The 17,579-nt window shown below is 41.4% G+C and overlaps 1 protein-coding gene across 1 annotated transcript; it reads left to right on the forward strand.

Moving 5' to 3' along the window:
* Positions 1-3,019: 3,019 nt before the first annotated feature.
* SMIM13 (small integral membrane protein 13) lies at positions 3,020-17,285 on the forward strand. The gene is made up of 2 exons (XM_032702788.1): positions 3,020-3,195; positions 13,906-17,285. Exons 1-2 carry the CDS (start codon positions 3,120-3,122, stop codon positions 14,097-14,099), a joined length of 270 nt encoding a protein of 89 aa, XP_032558679.1. The 5' UTR covers positions 3,020-3,119; the 3' UTR covers positions 14,100-17,285.
* Positions 17,286-17,579: the final 294 nt, after the last annotated feature.

Genomic DNA, 17,579 nt, shown 5'->3' on the forward strand with positions numbered 1-17,579 from the left:
TTTAGACAACTTCATGTGTCCAATGGTAATCCTGTTTTCTTTTGTGTCATTTCACCGGGTTTTGAAAAATAACAACACCCACGTTGCAGCTCACTTTTCCCAAATGTACCATCATTGCTATTGTACAATTTTTTGGCACATTAGCAACATGAAATGACATCTAGTAGGATGGATGTGTATTTGCTCGTGTAATTTAACTCTGGTCTGAGGAAAAATCTGAAATAAAATCCATGTAATGCTTTTGTTTTTTTTCATTCAGATGGAGATTTGTGTATGTTTCAATTGATACAGTGTGTTCCAAGTGGCTCAGAAGAAAAGCTTTATTTCATATATTGGGAAAAATAGAATAACAAAGATTATGTTCACCAAATGGTTGGAGGAGGAAGAGTTTCTCCTTTTATCTCATGGCTTGGTTAGAGCATAACATCCACAGTTACCTCTTCTCTATAATTGCGTGGCTTGAACTTCTATCTCCTATATAAGTGCTTCAGCCATTATGCTAGAAAGTCCTTTTTACTTGCTGTTGTCTGTCCTGAGGACAATTTTAGGCCATACTGGCCTTCAACAGTCTCAGGAAAAAAACAAGACCAGAGGGAGTGTGGAGCAAGGAATAATTATACTCAGTGGAGAAGGGTTAGGTAAGGGGGCACTTAAACAAACTGGAAGTACCTAAGTCCATGAGAGGTTGCATTCATGGGTGCAGAGGGAGCTGGCTGATGTTGCTGTGAGGCCACTCTCAACTAGCTTTGAAATAACAGTGATGACTGGGTAAGATTCCTGAAGACTGGACGAGACTAAGCATCTCTCCTACCTTCAAGAGGAGCAAGAAGGAAGATCTGGAGAACCACAGGCCAGTGAGCCTCACCTCAGTCCCTGGAAAGGTCATAGAGAAAATCGTTCCGGAATTCACATGGTCTCCGAACACATGAAGGTCAAGGTAATTGTGACTAGTCAACATAGATTTATGAATGGGAAATCATGCCTAACTGACCTGACCATATCCTACAACAAGGTGACTAGCATGGTGAATGAACTAGAGAAAGGGAAACTTAGATAATTGTAGCTGTGGTTTTCCAAACTGAACACACATTGATTAAAAGGCCCTTGACCTGTACAGTGTAATATGAGAACTCTAATCACTATTTGTTTTCATTTTTTACTTCCTAGTATATTAGAATCATAGAATATTCTGAGTTGGAAGGGACCCATCAAAATCGTGTCCAACTCCTGGCCCTGTACAGGACACCCCAAGAATCAGACCAAGTGTCTAAAATGCCATATTGCCATGAATGATATAATGTATGTTTGATCGTGTACATATATATATACACACACACATATATATTTATTTGCATGTATATCCATGACCTATATACATGGATCACATAAAATTATCACCTCAAAATTACTTGACTCCAAGATAATTCCTTCTTCTGTTACGAATGCTGTGTGATTCTGTGATGCTTCGGGATGTGATATGAATTAACCAACTATCACTAATAAAACAGTTTGGAACCAGAGGATGACGTCGGCAAAATATTTTAATAGCCCTGTGACAGCTATTTTGCAGAAAAGGGAAGGTGACAGTCCCATACTGAGAGAATATACTCTAACTGCAGATGATAAGCAAAAAATCAGAGAAATAGAACAGTGTAGCTAGGAGGGGGCTTATTTTTCAAAAGTTAATATGGTAGTAACCATTATTGCTATCTATTTGCAATACAGAAGAAACAACTGCTTAGTCTCGAATTACAATGACATTTAAAGATCAGAGATACGTCAAAGCAAAACTTGAAAAATAACAGAAAACGTGTTTCAAATTAAATGATACTTGCAAAAGCATGGTTTAGTACTCTAGGCAGAGTATTAAACAGAGCTGGTGATCTTGAGAAAGAAAGATAGGAACGGCAAGAGAGAACTCTAGTCTGATTTGGTGAAGTGACAGCAAATTTAAGGATGTGGATGGGGGGTCTGCACGTGCAGGTAATTTCGGTTTACCGGTATCTTCAAAGAAGGAGGCATGTGGCATGCTCGGAGATCAGGAAAAGCAGGAATTTTTAGCTTCACTTAAAAGGGGAGATTTTTAAATACTGCATAAAATACACACAAAGGAGAACTGGACTTTCTCTGATGTCCCACTGCAATAGTGGCGTCTCACTGCAACAGTGGCATCTCACAGGAAGTTAAGTTTCTGTATTCTGTGATTTACACACATGTTCTCAGTAGTTTTAGAAACATTAACCAGCATCTTTTACGCTACAAAAGAAAGTTATAACTTTATTCCAGTGCTAAAGGCAAAGTCCGTATCACAATCAAGATTATCTCACAGTTCCTGGAAACGTTATTTCCTCAGATTTCCCTTAAGTGGGGAGGGCTAGCTTTGAAGTGTCAACAGAGGGCAAGAGCCAAGGTCACACGGAATTCGAAACACGCCGGGGTGGCACAGGTGTGCAACCGCTGCCTTGGCTGAGGGCTGGATATTCCTGCTGTACCCTTATGGATCGCGCTGAGAGGAAGCAAGGGCAGGAACGGCAGAAAGCAGGAAGAGGAATTAAGAGATCAGGTTGCTCCATCCGTAAATCTAAATCACAGAACCATAAAATAATGGAATTACAGAATGGCTTGCTCTGGGAGGGACCTTAAAGGCCACCCAGTTCCAACCTCCCTGCCCTGGGCAGGGACGCCTTCCGCTGGACCAGGTCGCTCACAGCCCCATCCATCCTGGCCTGGAATCATCGATCTAAGCCCCTGCAGGGGCACCCGTCTGCCCCGGGGGCTCTACCCGGCTCAAGGTTGCAGCCCCAGTTGTTGCCCCACCAGCCGCTGCCTCCGGTTCCACACAGCCATCACCGCCCCCCATCGCTGCCGCCCCTCACCGCGCCGCAGGGCACGCCGGGACTTGTAGTCCCCGCCGGCGTGCGTCATTCTCCTACTCCAGCCGGCTCTGGCGGCAGGAGAACTACAGCTCCCAGCAGGACCGCTACACGCCATCGCTCCGCGATCGCAGCCCCGCCCCGCCGCGGCGCCGGGTCGGGAGGAGCAGGAGGAGGAAAAGCAGGAGCGGGGCCGCCGCGGCCGCCGGCCCGGCCCGGCTCCTCTCGGCTGCCCCCGGCCGCGCCATGTGGCAGAGCATCGGACTGACTCTACTGGTGATCGTGGCCACGCTCGCCTGCGTGCTGCTCTTCATGCTGTGCGGTGAGCGGGGAGGCCGGGGGGGTGCTCCTGCTGGCCTGGCGGTGGCGGGCGGGGCTGGTGTCCACCGGCCGCCCTCACACCCCCTGCGCCGGGTCCGCGATCTGTGCTGGTTCCCCTTGGCCCGGATTGACCGGGGGGAATGGAAGGGCAACTGTGCCCCGGGGCGTGGGGAGCGTGTGTGCTGCGCAGCGCCCTCTTCTCTTTGTTCCCGAGTCGTTCCGAGTCTTGATACGCTCCCAGAGCCTTAATTCGGGTTATTTCGGTGTTTCCTCTGCAACTGACGGTTTTACTTGCCCTCGGACCCCTGGGCAGTCACCCCGTGCGGCTTGTACATGCGTGGGTCTGAAATGCCGGTGAGTGCCAGAAGTAAACTTCCGACTGGCATCCCTCTGCTTCTGACATCAGTTTGCTCGCAAGGATTGAGAGCAGCTCTTAGGAAGTTTTTTCTTATGTAGATTGAGAAGAGGAGGCTCAGGGATGACCTCATCGCTGCCTACAACTACCGTGAAAGGAGGTCGTGGTGAGGTGGGGGCCCATCTCTTCTACCGTGCCTGCACTGAGAGGACCAGAGGAAATGACCTTAACCTGAGACAGGGGAGAATCAGATAAAATACTAGGAAAAAAAATTTTCAGTGATAGAGTGGTCAGGCATTCAAATAGGATGCCCAGGGAGATGTTGGAGTGCCATCCCTGGAGTTGTTTCTAAACATCTGGATCAGGACTGGGTGATGGTTTAGTGATTTGCAGCTTACAGTGGCAGTGCTGGGTGGCCAGTTGGACTGGATGATCTTAAGGATTTCTTCTGACTTTGATGATCTTATGATTCTATGATCCAAGGCTTGCTTTTTTTTTTTTTTGGTTTTGTTTTGTTTTGTTTTGTTTTAATGTGCAGAGAGAAGGGTTATTTCAATGGGAGGTACAGCTTGCAGGTCTGTTGGAGTTGGAGTTCTTGGAAGAAATCAGCAGTTCGGTCTGTGTATATGTGGTGCGACCAATATGCTGAGCTTGGAGCTCTCAAAAAGTCTCAAACCAACAAACCACCAAAAAACACACCATCCAACTCAAACTAGGCCATAGTGTGTGATGAAAGGCTTGTGAGACTTACAAACCCGGTGGGTTTATAAGTGGCTTCTAAAAAACTGAGGGAGCAAAGTGAAGAGTCAGCTGACATGTAGTACTTAAAAAGAAAAAAAGTTAATTGTGGTCAAGCTGACAAAGCATTGTGAAAAGATTTTGCAGTATCAAGAGACTGGATAGTGAAGTCCAATGTGAAGTAATGCACATAGAAAGTGTGAAATGTATATGTTCTTAATTTATGTAGAGAAATATAATGGATTCAAACTGAGCTGTTGGTATCCCAAAGAAAGGATCAGCTCAAGTAATTGCAAGCGTTTCTCCAAAATACGTGTTTAATGCTTTGTAGCAAGGATACAGGCAAATGAAATGTTAGAAGCTTGAATTAAAATAGAAAATGTCTACTGCTATAGGAATCCTCCATGTGTATGTGTCTCAAATGGTGTATTTTCTTTTTAAAGTTAAATAAAATCCTAGCTTGTTTTTGAAAGACAGAGTTTCCTAAACAATTCTATGATTCTGTGTTGAGAGCTGTGAAATGACTTCTGCGTGAAGAAACTCTAAACAGGTTAGATCTGTCTAGCCTGGAAAGTAGGTGACTGGAGGAAGGGTGATGTTTATAACACTGAGTGTCATGTCAAAGGTTAGGTGGGAATGGTTGTGAAATTTCACCATTGAGAGCAGTTGGAGTCCATGAAGTTAAATGATCAAGCAACAGGCATGAAACAAAAAGATTTCTTTTACAGTGGGGAAGTAAGTTGCAGGTTCATTAACAAAGAATATTTTGCATGCTGAAACTTCTCTCATTCAAAGTTCACAAAAGAAAGGTCAGCAGATTTAAGCAATAGTAATAAATCTTGGGTGAGGAAATTTGTGAAATTACAGGTAACTGGAACTGCAAGGCTGTACTTGACTTGGTCTTGTGCTCTTTTCCTGCATGTCCTGGACTGTCCATTGTAACACTAAACAGTGACCTAAGCGGATATTTATTCAAGTTTCTCTACCCTCACTAGGTGTTGACTGGCCACTTCTCATGTTTTAGAAGATGAAGCTTGGTACTTGTTAGGGTTTTTGTATTTTCAAACTATGCACACGAGATCTTTGCTTACTGTCTTGCTGAAAGATTAATGGGATTTTGCAACATGCTATTCAAAGTCAGAAGCAAGGATCAGTTTCTTCAGGCCTTTCTGCTTTTGTCTGTATGTGACAAATGGAATTGAAATTCTAAGCATCTAACTTTGCCTACTAACATAAATATTTGCCTAGTGTTTTCTTGCTTAAAGAGAACAAAAGTAATTAATAAATAGCTATTTTTAAGTGGTTTGTGTGTACTGAGCAGTTTGGAATTACATATTGTCCATTCATCTTGAATTCAATGAATACTTTGCTTTGATTCCTTCATTGTATTTTGCTTTCAACAGCGTCAGAGTTTACAAAATGATTGCTTCAAGTCACCTAGTTTTCAAAAGTATTGAACACAGGAAGCTAACGTGTTCATTGGTGTTTTATTTTGGGGAGGGATTTGAACTACTACCCTGTTAAAAGCGAATCAATGGGATTTGGGAATTATTTACATTATTTGTAATTATTTTTCCATCATAGCGCATATATTAATTAATTAGTATTGGTACACTTCTGGTTCTCTTGCCGTGGAAAATATTCAAGGAAAACAGTGTCTTGACCACTACTAGAAAAAACTGAGTACAAGTTACTTTCAATTTAGTTGTTTATCTCTGCTAGTGATAGGCAGTTTCCCAGTCCCTGAGAAGGCCAACAGACTGTAAAGAATAGAGACCTGTAGGTAAGAAGGTGGGGAAGGAACCACCTAAGTGCTGCATGTGACAGAATATGAGTAAATGCCAGCCAGCAAGACATACAAATTAATGGACAAATGTGACGTAAGAATGACTGGATATAATCTTGAGTAAGCTTGATCTGATTAAAAAAATATTTTGCAGCCATCTGATGAGAAGTGTTGAAACAGCCTTATGAAAAGGATTTAGAGGGTCAAAAGCCTAAAGAGATGAAACTTGGATTTTGAGTGGCTTATATAAGGACTTGTGGTGTGATTGCCTGCAGAAAACAATAACTTTAAATATCCAGGAGACATCCTAGGATGATGTGGATTTCTGCTGCCCATAACAAGTATGAAGTGATAAGTGCTATCAAAACTTTTATAATGGGGGAAAAGATTCACTTTATCATTTTTTCTAAAATGAAAAGACAAAATTCAGAGGACCAATTATCAGATGTTGTTTCAACGTAGTTCTTCAGCTGTGTGAAAAGCAAATATTTATGCCTCAATTAGGCACTTATGTTTGTAAAAGTACTTTTAATAAATGATCTGATTACTTTTTTTTTTAAATATTTCTGGATGCTTACAACTGCTACTTTCAGTGTTAATCTGATTTAGTTAGGAAGCACGGAAGGCTTGCAGCTAGCAGTGTCTCTATTTGTAAACTGATCACGTCTGACACAGAAACCATTGAGGGACTGTAAACATAGCAAATTTTCAGTTGCTCTTTTAAAAGGTAAGATAACTTGATTACACTTCTTTTATTCCTACTTTTTCTGATTTTCTGTCTCCAGTGATCTTATTGCTGCCTTTATGTATTCCGTGTTCCTCTGCAGATGGGAGGAACTCATGCATAGTCAAGAATATAGGATAAGATAAAATACCAGCCAAGGTGAACTCTACTACTGCTTACCTATGTGTATTTGTTTTGTAATCCCAGTGTAGTAGTGCATGGAGCCATGTGAAATTGCAGAAGTGCTTTCAGTGGAACAGATGGAAGCATTCATTTCATTTGGCAAGAGGAGCTAATGAGATGTGGTTTGAGAGATATAACCTTAAAATAAAAACCGTGTAGCTCAAAGTGCTGAAAAATGAATGTGTGGTTCGCTTCACAAGTCGGAACTTGGTTGCAGATGGGAAAACATTTGAGCCCTAAATTCTGCCTGAATAACTTTTCTTTAATGCTTTGTTTAAACAGTTTTGTAACTATCTTAAATGACTGATTCTTGTGAAATACCTCAACAGATGAGGAAAGTCATGCTTGATTAGGCCACATATAAAGAGAAAATACCCTTTAATTTGACGTTGAGTTTCGAAACTGTTATAAATGGGAGATTGGAAGAAGCAAGCTTCCTTTTGATTAGTCAGGAAGCAGCAAGTGGTGGAGTATTGCATTAAATGGGTCTAGGTTTAAGGAGATGTGCAGATCCAAATGCTGTGTCAGCTGATGTCCTCTGTTATTCCAGTGTCAGAGTAGCGTGTGCTTCCTTCAGTCTAATCCTCTCCATAGCAAAACTATCCACTGTTTTAAAGATGTAGATGAAGTGACTTGTCCATGGTCACATAAGTCATCTGGCACAGAGCTTGGAGTAGAACCCTGTTCTCCCAAAGCACAGGTCAGCCTCTAAAGCTCCGTGCTCATTTTTTTGCAGCTGTAGCTGCTTAGGATTTTCTCTGATGAACACTTCAGCATTTGAATATAGGCAACATTCAGCTTGGTGATACCCTGGTCCTAAATTAATCCTCATGCTCTGAAGTAATAGCATCCTATTTTCAAATCAGTAGGGACACAGAGGAAAAATGATCTCTCAAGATTGCACAGGAATTTCGCAGCACAGTCAGAACTAGAAGCCAGATCTTCAGACTCTGTCGTGTGCTGTTACTGCATCACCATCCTTCCTTTCTTGGTTTCATATGTATCTCACATAGGAAAGATCTGGTTGCTTAGCCCCGGGGGTTTTGTTTTGTTTGCTCTTCCTGATTCAAATGGAAGAGGAAAATGTGCTCCAATAGAAAACCCTCTGTTAGCTGTTGCTCGTACATGGCCGTGTAAGGTGAATGAATTAGATGGACCTGAGACTTGTACCCCTTTGAGGGGGAGTAACATTGTAGTTGGATCACTATGTTTCTTTTCCCTTTACAAAGAAGGAAGAGCTGGTGTGGGAAGTAACAGAAAGGGTAGTTTTAATGAAGCCTAGTCAAATCATAAAATCTGTTTAAGATGTTACATACATCTGCTTATGAGTCAGTAAAAGAAACTTTGACTCATGGTCCCACCTTCACAAACACATTGCATCGTGATTTATAAGAGAGGAGTTGACATACTGATGGCATGATGCCAGATGTGGCTTTAATGTCTTTGGCTAGCACCTGGCTGGCATTTTAAGTGAGACAGTGGCACTCAGTTTTTAGTGAGTACTAAACTCTGCAAGGCTGGGAGCTGCTATTTTATCTAAATGCAAAATACTGTTTGTGGTAGATTGGATTTTGCAACTCTGTATTCAAGTATCTGCTAGAGGAAGACCTAGAGCCCCTGTTTTGCACTGCAGTGATGTACTATTTGATCTGGCTTACTACTGTGAGAGGCAATTTCTCTCACCAACTAATGTAGATACATTATGTATTATAGTCTACATGTCATCACTGCTTGCTTGCTGAAGACATACTGTGGGCATGCTGTTTGGCTTTCACAGGTTCAGTCATGCTAAGGATGATTTGAAAAAGTAAATAAAATGGCCAAAAAAAAAATAAAGCAAGCAGTGGAAGACTGATTCTAATCAAATACTTTGTGTGTGGTGAAGCTAAACCAGTAGGACTTCTTTGAGAGCAGCTTACCTGAAGTGGAAGCATTTGATTTGTAAACTGATGGTGTCAGTTACCTGTCCAGAAAGAGCTCTACAGCAGAAAAACTACAAAGCTAAACTGAGCCATGTACACACAAGATTGCATAGAAATGTCCATTTTACAGAATCACAAAGTCAGCTAGGTTGGAAAGGACCTCTGAGATCATCAAGTCCAGCCTATGATCCAAGATCATGGCTCTGAGTGCCGCATCCAGTCTTTTCTTAAACACCTCCAGGGATGGGGACTCCACCATCTCCCTGGGCAGCCCATTCCAATGCCCAATCACCCTTTGTGTCAAGAACTTCTTCCTAATGTCCAACCGAAACCTCCGCTGGCAGAGCTTAAGACCATGCCCTCTTGTCTTACTGCTAGTTGCATGGGAGAAGAGACTGACCCCCCATCTGGCTACAACCTCCTTTCAGGGAGTTGTAGAGAGCGATGAGGTTTCCACTGAGCCTCCTCTTCTCCAGGCTGAACAACCCCAGCTCCCTCAGCTGCTCCTTATAGGACTTGTGCTGCAGTCCCTTCACCAGCTTCATTGCGCTTCTCTGGACCTGCTCCAGCACCTCAATATCCTTCCTAAATTGAGGTGCCAAGAACTGGATACAGTATTTAAAGTGTGGCCTCAACCAGTGCCCTGTATAAGGGAAGTACACTTCCCTGGTCCTGCTGGCTACACTATTGCTGATGCAGGCCAGGATGCCATTGGCCTTCTTGGCCACCTGGGCACACTGCTGGCTCATGTTCAGCTTCTTGTCAATCCAAACTCCCAGGTCCTTTTCTGCCTGGCTGCTCTCCAGCCACTCTGTCCCCAGCCTGTAGCACTGCAGGGGGTTGTTGTGGCCAAAGTGCAGGACCCGGCACTTGGTCTTGTTATGCCTCATACCACTGGATTCAGCCCATCTATCCAGCCTGTCCAGGTCCCTCTGCAGAGTCCTCCTGCCTTCCAGCAGATCAACACTCCCCCTCAACTTGGTGTCATCTGCAGATTTGCTAATGGTACACTCAATCCCCTCATCCAGATTATCAGTAAAGATATTAAACAGAACTGGGCCCAACACTGATCCCTGGGGGACAGCACCAGTGACCAGCCACCAACTGGATGCAGCTCCGTTCACCACCACTCTCTGGGCCCGGCCCTCCAGCCAGTTCCTAACCCAGCACAGAGTGCCCCTGTCCAAGCCATGGGCTGCCAGCTTTTTCAGGAGTGTGCTGTGGGAGATGGTGTCAAAGGCTTTGCTGAAGTCCACATAGACCACATCCACAGCCTTCCCCTCATCCACCAGGCGGGTCACCTGATCATAAAAGGAGATCAGGTTGGTCAGACAGGACCTGCCCTTCCTAAACCCGTGCTGGCTGGGTCTGATCCCCTGGCCATCCTGTAGGTGCTGTGTGATTGCACTGAGGATGATCTGCTCCATAACCTTGCCAGGCGCTGAGGTCAGGCTGATGAGCCTGTAGTTTCCTGGGTTCTCCTTCCAACCCTTCTTATGGATGGGTGTCATGGTCAACTTCCAGTAATCTGGAACCTCCCCGGTGAGCCAGGACTGTTGGTAGATGATGGAGAGTGGCTTGGCAAGCTCTTCCGCCGGCTCCCTCATCACCCTAGGATGGATCCCATCTGGTCCCATAGACTTGTGCAGATCCAAGTGGCTCAGCAGATCACTAACTGCTTCCTCCTGGATTACAGTGGGGCTATTCAGCTCCTGGTCCCTGTCTACCAGCTCAGAAGGCTGGTTGTCCTGAGCACAACCTGCCTTGTTGTTGAAAACTGTGGCAAAGAAGGTGTTAAATACCTCAGCCTTTTCCTCATCTTTGGTAACTATATTCCCCCCCACGTCCAATAAAGAATGGAGGTTTTCCTTGCCCCTCCTTTTGCTATTGATGTATTTATAAATATAACATATTTAATTTTTTTTGTGTGTATTTTAAATTACTTTACAATTATTTTCTTTTTTAAAATACACTGTTATGTAACTCACAGTTCTTCGGTACGGCATGGTGCTGAGTGTTACCATTTTGCAATGTTATTAAGAGGATGAGAAATTAATAGAAAATGCATTGTCTTCTTATTCCGAGGTAACTCAGTACTATGAATCTGCCTCCAGGCTTTGTCTCTGTGCGTGTGGTTTTGTTTAATGATGTATTTAGTTGATATTGTTGCTGGAGAGATTTTCTCTTACCCAGAATTACTTGCTCTTTAGTACCCTGGTTATTTCCAAGGAAATTCTTATTTGTTTAGTAACAGCGAGGCGACAGGGAGTCTCAGCTGAAGAGGCAGTCTTAACTTGATTCAGACAAGTGTGTTTATTGGGGATTATTTTTTTTTTTTAACTTTCCACCCAAGCTGGCACAGTAACTAGAGCAAGTGTAAGAAAAAATCTTTCTACTCTGGTTACTTTGTACCTAAATGTCTCTGGTGCAGGCTGGGAGATCTTACCAGGTTGCCCTTGCATTGTTATCTTTGGCTAAGCCTGTTGCAGTTTTCTTTTCAATCCACTACATCGTGGTTTGTTCACTTGCCTGTTATCATTGATCTGGTTGTTTGTCTACTATAACCAGTCTAGTTGCCTTATTACTTACACTGTCTTGTTTGTAAACTTGAGCTAGAGAGGTCTAAAGTCTGTTTATGGTACTCCATGTTTTGGATATTCAGACCATTGTGCTTTCTAACTCATCAGATGAAACACTGCGTTTGGTCTGATGTTAGTGCTGTTTAGCGCTGTTTCTCTTGAGACTGTGAATAAACTTTGAATGTTCTTTAGTATTTCTCAATACACGCCCCATAGTAATTCCCTATGTTGAGTAGCCTGTTTGCAGTGGTAGAGAAAGCATGTGGTTCTTTTAATTTAGCTTAAGTTAAAATACTGCCCTTTAAGGGGTATTTATTGACACCAAAAATATTCAAGTCGCGCTTCTGTAAAGTGCCCTATAACTCTTCTGGGAATGCCCTGAATATTTTTGGCTCATCCTCCTCCCTCCATCCTCCCTGTAGTGTTCTCTGGAAGTAATATGTCTCTTGATAATTCACTTTGTAAGTGTTTTAGTTAGGATTTTAAACAGCCAAGTAGAAGCGCAACCCCAAGAAAAAAATTGTGACTGAGAGTTCCCCCCACCATGTGTTTAAGTGGATTTAGTAGAATGTACTTCTCATGCACTTCTAGGTCAAGTGTCTCAAACTTTGTCTCTGTCAACAAATTGGGGAGTTGAAGGCATTTTTAAATAGCTTGTAATATTCCGCACTTTCTTGCAAGTGCCCTGTATTTATTTGGAGTATTTTATGCATTTCTTTCCTGTGTGAACTAGAAATGAGCCTGGCTCTTGGAAATTTGATTACTTCTGATGATGTTTATACCCATAAGAAGAATGGATTGATTTTAGGTCTCCAGAATGCACAAACCATTGAAGGCCTCAGAGAGCTGAAATACCCTTCAATGGAAGCAACTTTCAGATTCAATTTAGTCACAAGTCATTTGAAGGTTTAGGTATTCATGGGAAAGGAAATACTTGTGTAGGCTTTAGGAATTGATTTAGATCATAGAAAATTGTCATATAAAAGCTTTCCTCCAACGGAGAGGAGCAGAGAAGTTACAGAAGTAAAAAAACTGCAGGATGTGAAAAGTATTCCAGGAGGAAAAGGAAGGGTGGTATCTCATTTTGTCCTAAGCTCTGGTTACAGAAGAGGAAATACAGTGGTGCTGTGGCTATGTAAGTGCCACTTATTAGTCTTTTTCTCCCTTTCCTAATATGTCTCTGCTGTCCAAGCTCAGAAGTCTGTTTCTGATGACAGCTGTGTACTTGGGAGAATGGGTAAAATAGGGCTCTTAATATTTGAATAGGTCAGCAGTATAGGCTTGAATAGCTAGCAAGACCTTCTGAACAGAGAATGGGACTATTAATTAATAGCTCTATGCAGGACAGATGGTTTTTGGTGGTGCAAATGATGGTTGTATAGCTTTTGTTTTCAAATAGCTGTTTAAATTTCCCTCCACTTAACTCTGTATTTCACAGAGAAGTTGTATTCTGTTCTGTGGGTGATGTAACTTGACTGGTTAGCTAGAGGGAAAGGGATATCAGTAGTTTTTAGCTGCATAGGACTCTCTTGACCTAAATACATAGATAAAAGGGAGACCTTTTAAAATGAAAATTTTTGTTTGGGTTTAGATAAATTTATATCTGTTTTTAAGTTCCTTGGCTGCCTGTTAGAGAAAGACTTAGACAAATGAGAGGTAAGGAGGTAGATCTTAAATATTTTTAAGAGAGATTCTGAAATCTCAATATTTTGAAGAGAGATCCTGAAATCTCAACTCTTTAGTTGGGTAATTTTGATATCTAGAATGTTTTAGCAGTAGAGCAGAACATAAATTTACCAGATAATGTTAATTTTAGTTTAGTGGGATTTGGTCATGGAGAGGAAACTCCTTCAATTTGGGGGATGTGGTCTTTTATTGAACATAAGAAGACCTTGTGCATTTCAGAAGAGGATTTATTATAAAACATGGTATTAATTTGAAGATCTCAGCAAGTGTGCTTAATAGCAATTATGTAATGCAGCTTTTAAAATGTGATTTTCAGAATGAAGTGTTTGCTGAGGGTAGAAATTCTAGTGCTACCTTTTTACAGTATGTGTGTAATGAATCCCAAGTCCTTGTTTTGATATAGCCACAGGAATTCCTTTTCTCCTGATGGTTAAGGCCTTTGTCTGTGTGATGGTGATCATCCACCTTCTACTTGCTGTGGCAGTTCAATTCAGAATGCGTAGGTCCTTTCCTGAGGCTTAAATGTTGCTTCTGGATGAGGACAAACTTTATGAAGTTGAATTGGTATTTCTAGGATTGTAGAAAGGAGTGGATGTGTTGGCGAGGGCTGTTGGGGTTGGCAAGTAGAGGATGGGAGCTGATCAAATTTTTTCTCCCTTTTCTGATATACTTTGCCTGATAGATGACTAACAATTTGTATGAAGTAACTAAGCGGTACCTTTTTTCTTTCTCCTGCAGGATGGTATGTGGTCTGGCAGTTGTTTTTGTCTAAATTCAAATTCCTGAGAGAATTGATAGGTGATACGGGGTCCCAGCAGGGAGACAACGAGCCTTCAGAGACTGAAGCTGAGCAGGAGACTCCACCCTCGCCTCAGAGAAGTAGACAGAAATCAGCTCGACAGCGAAGGGCACCCACAGAAGACACGACTTAAAGTACTCCACTGAACTCCTGAGTGACTATGAATAGTTAACCACCTCTGCATTGCTCAGTGGTGTGATCTTACTGAAAAACTGACTTCAGAGGTAACATTAATACCTGTGGACCTTGACTTCTGAGCTACCGATGTATGATGCTACTCCAGCAGAAGTTCAGGGAGGGCTTCAGCAGCAAGTCATAGAATACTGGAAGAATGGAGGAGTGGAGAGAAATCTCCATCAGAAAAATGCTGAGCTTCTGTAGCTCCTATCTCAAGCATGCAGATGAAAAACAGGTCCTGGACTATAGGGTTAGCCTTTGCATTAGTCTGAACATAGTAAACATTTCAGACTTGAAATAGTTTCTAAATTATTTTTTCTTTACAGCACTGTAACTACATATAGTGAAATTGAGTTTTATTTCCTTAGCTGTATATGAATATATATATTTTTTCAACCTTGAGAATGCACATGAACTTAAAAAACTTGAAAGGATATCCTGCTTTAGAACATATTCTAAAGTGAGATTTTAGTTAAGTTCTTGTATATATAAAAAGTATAAGTGAAATATGAAAAATCAATATTAGATGCACATGATTTGGAGGTTTTTATTATCTCCTTAAAAAAAAAAACAAACAAGGAGGGACAAAGAAAGCAATCAGGTGACAAGAGCTGTTTTCTTGGTTTTGGCATAAGAAGGGTCACAGGTTAAACAGTCCTGCTAGGTTTCTTTGTTTTTCCTGAACCTTTTACTCCAGTCCAACTTGTGGTGGAGATGGGAAGGTGCCTGGGTTATGTACTGCTCACTGTTTAGTATTCTGAAGTGTCATCTTTGGTATTTGAATACTAAGCACTTCTCTAGTTCACCTCGTACACCTTTACAGTCAGGTATATGGTACCTGACATCACTTTTTTCTGGAACCAGTTGTGGCACTCTGACCAGTTTGGTAGACACTTTGACAGTGTTACAGCAGTGAATTTGGTACCTCGTGTTTGCTGGAGGACTTTAGGATTTTTACCAGTAATAAGCAGTTGCTCCTGTCTTCTCTGACAATTAATTATACGGCTATTTTGGCATTGCACTTCAGAATGAAGAGCTCCACTTCTGTTTATCTAGCGACTCCGAAGATCGATGCATGAGATTTTGGAAAGAGGAGGAACATGCATGTGCCACCTCTGATGTGTGTATGAGAGGGAACTACCAACAGTTCTTGTGTTGAACAGCTTCAGTTTTTTCTCAAAGTTTGATTATGTGGTAGTGTTTGGATCATTGTTCCGTGTATAAAAATTTAATCAGGACTACAAAATTGTCTTGTATTTTCAGCTGTTAAGAAGTTTAAATCTATGGCTTCCAAACTTGTGTTTGGTTCAATTAGCAGCATTTCAGTTGTTGATCAAGTAGACCTACATCTGGGAAAAGAGCACTCTTTTAGTGCCTCTATGTTTTAATTTGTCATCTGTGAATAGTGTTCAAAAGCTAATGAGGGCATTCACTTAAAATCATTTGGATGTTTCAGTATTAAAATATGTAAGATCAGCCCTGATTTTCCTTTGGAGTCTAAAAGGCTTTGTTTTATTTACTGGTGTATATGTATAAGCATAAAGTTACATTTTGAAGCATGATTAGACAGTGCTAGGCACATATCCTGTAAATACATGTAGAAATACTGATAGTCTCCTCTATCCTGTGTGCTAGCAAGGGAATGTCTAATGATGGTTGGTTGGTTTTTTCGGGTTTTTTTGTTTGTTTGTTTGTTTTAATTAGTAAAATTCCGTTTTATTTAAACTGATCAAAAGCAATCAGATTCTATTTCCTGCTGCTTTCAGTTTGCCTCACACAATTTAATGTCACAATTTTGTTGTCTCTGTAATGTCTTGTCAGCTGATGAGACTCAGTTTATCAGTGCTAACCAAGTACTGGTCCATTTTTCTTACAAAACTAGTGTCTTTGTATTAAGCTTTGCTAATATAGGCTTACAAATAAAGATACTTATTTTGTACTGACATGGGATATTGACACTCTATAGACTTCAGTGCACAGAAGATGGCAAAAGGCTGATGCTTGTAGTATCCCTGGCTGAGATAAGAAACAGTAACTTAGTCCCTGCCTCTAGGAGCTGTGAAGAAATGTGAAGTTACAGCCATATACATAGCTAGTTCAGGGTAGCTCTGAAGGTGCAGGAATCAAGATTCTGGAGCAAGATAATGAAGGAGAAATCCTTGTAGGTTTGAAAGCTGACACTGATCAAATATGCAATAAGATGGATGTGGAACCTCTAGGTAGCTCATCTGCTTTAGCCAAACAACTTCCCTCTCCCTTCCTTGCTGTCTGTAGATGTACATTTCACTCCCCAGAGTTATTTTCAGTCTCTTCTTTTTTAAACAGCTGATGCTATTTTTTTAATGTTGTTGTGACATAGCTGCCAATAATGCTGTCTGCCTAGTGTATAACTTTAACGATCTTACTGGTAGCAGGCCAAAGGTATATATTATATAATGTGGTTTGGAAGAATTTTGGAATGCTAATGTCTTCTGTCAATGCATCATTTTTCTTGAAGGAATCTGTAATAAAATCTTTGTACAGGGCACTTCATGCAAACCTGTAAAAGTGAAGCTGTGTGTGTGGAAGTGTACTTGTGATAAGACCTGGGTTGTGATTGCTGGCAGTCCAACATGCTCATGTCTTCAGGTGTTCTTACCAATGTACTTCTGACATGTTAGTGGTGGGTAAGCACTTAACTTTGAATTGACCCATCCAAGTCTGAAATCATATGAAGGCAACAGGTTACACAGTTGGTCTTGTTTTGTTTAGTGGGATTTATTTTTAAAACTATTGCCTTATTGTTGCAGCCATTCTCTTGAATGTACTTTGGGTTTTTATTGTAAAAATAGTCATATCACCTTTGTTGCAGGGGCTGTGTAACTTTGAATAAGCAGTAATTACCTGTGTTCTGTGTGACAGTGCTGCAATTTGTGATCATCTTGCTGCTTAATATCAGGTTTTACACTGAACTAGACCTGTGTATGTCCTTTTGTTTTGTCTGGAAATGACCAGCATAAAGAATGTGTTCAGTGTGGTCACTTGCTTCTTCAGTGTTACAATACTGTACCTAAAGCTTCTGTGATTGTCTGTTTTCATCATTAACTGTTCTTTTAACTGACTGCACAGATAAAAAATAAAGTAACCAGACTTGATATGAATATTTGACCTGAGTGATTTTCTGACTTTTTGAATGGGATTTTGTCTGTAGAATACGACCACTTATTTGAGCATCAAGCATTGCAAAAGAAGACTTGTCAAAATTCACATTCTAGCTGGTGTAATAGATGCAGATGACTTCATTTTAAAGGGCAGGTTAGTGTATATCTTTTAGAGAACTTGTTAGCAAAAGGTGTTTTTTCTGCCTTATCTTTGGAAGTTGTAATTTCATTTTAACAATTAAAAAAAAATCCCAAACAAAGAAACCACCTCGCCCACTCTGATTTTCTTCATACTT

Source organism: Chiroxiphia lanceolata, chromosome 1 (genome assembly GCF_009829145.1).
Source record: "Chiroxiphia lanceolata isolate bChiLan1 chromosome 1, bChiLan1.pri, whole genome shotgun sequence".
Lineage (NCBI taxonomy): Eukaryota > Metazoa > Chordata > Aves > Passeriformes > Pipridae > Chiroxiphia > Chiroxiphia lanceolata.

Excerpts from the sequence above, each read along its gene's own strand:
- SMIM13 (XM_032702788.1), top strand. The coding sequence starts at position 3,120 with ATGTGGCAGAGCATCGGACTGACTCTACTGGTGATCGTGGCCACGCTC. Across the intron at positions 3,196-13,905 it reads GCTGCTCTTCATGCTGTGCG|GATGGTATGTGGTCTGGCAG; the intron begins GTGAGCGGGGAG and ends TTTCTCCTGCAG.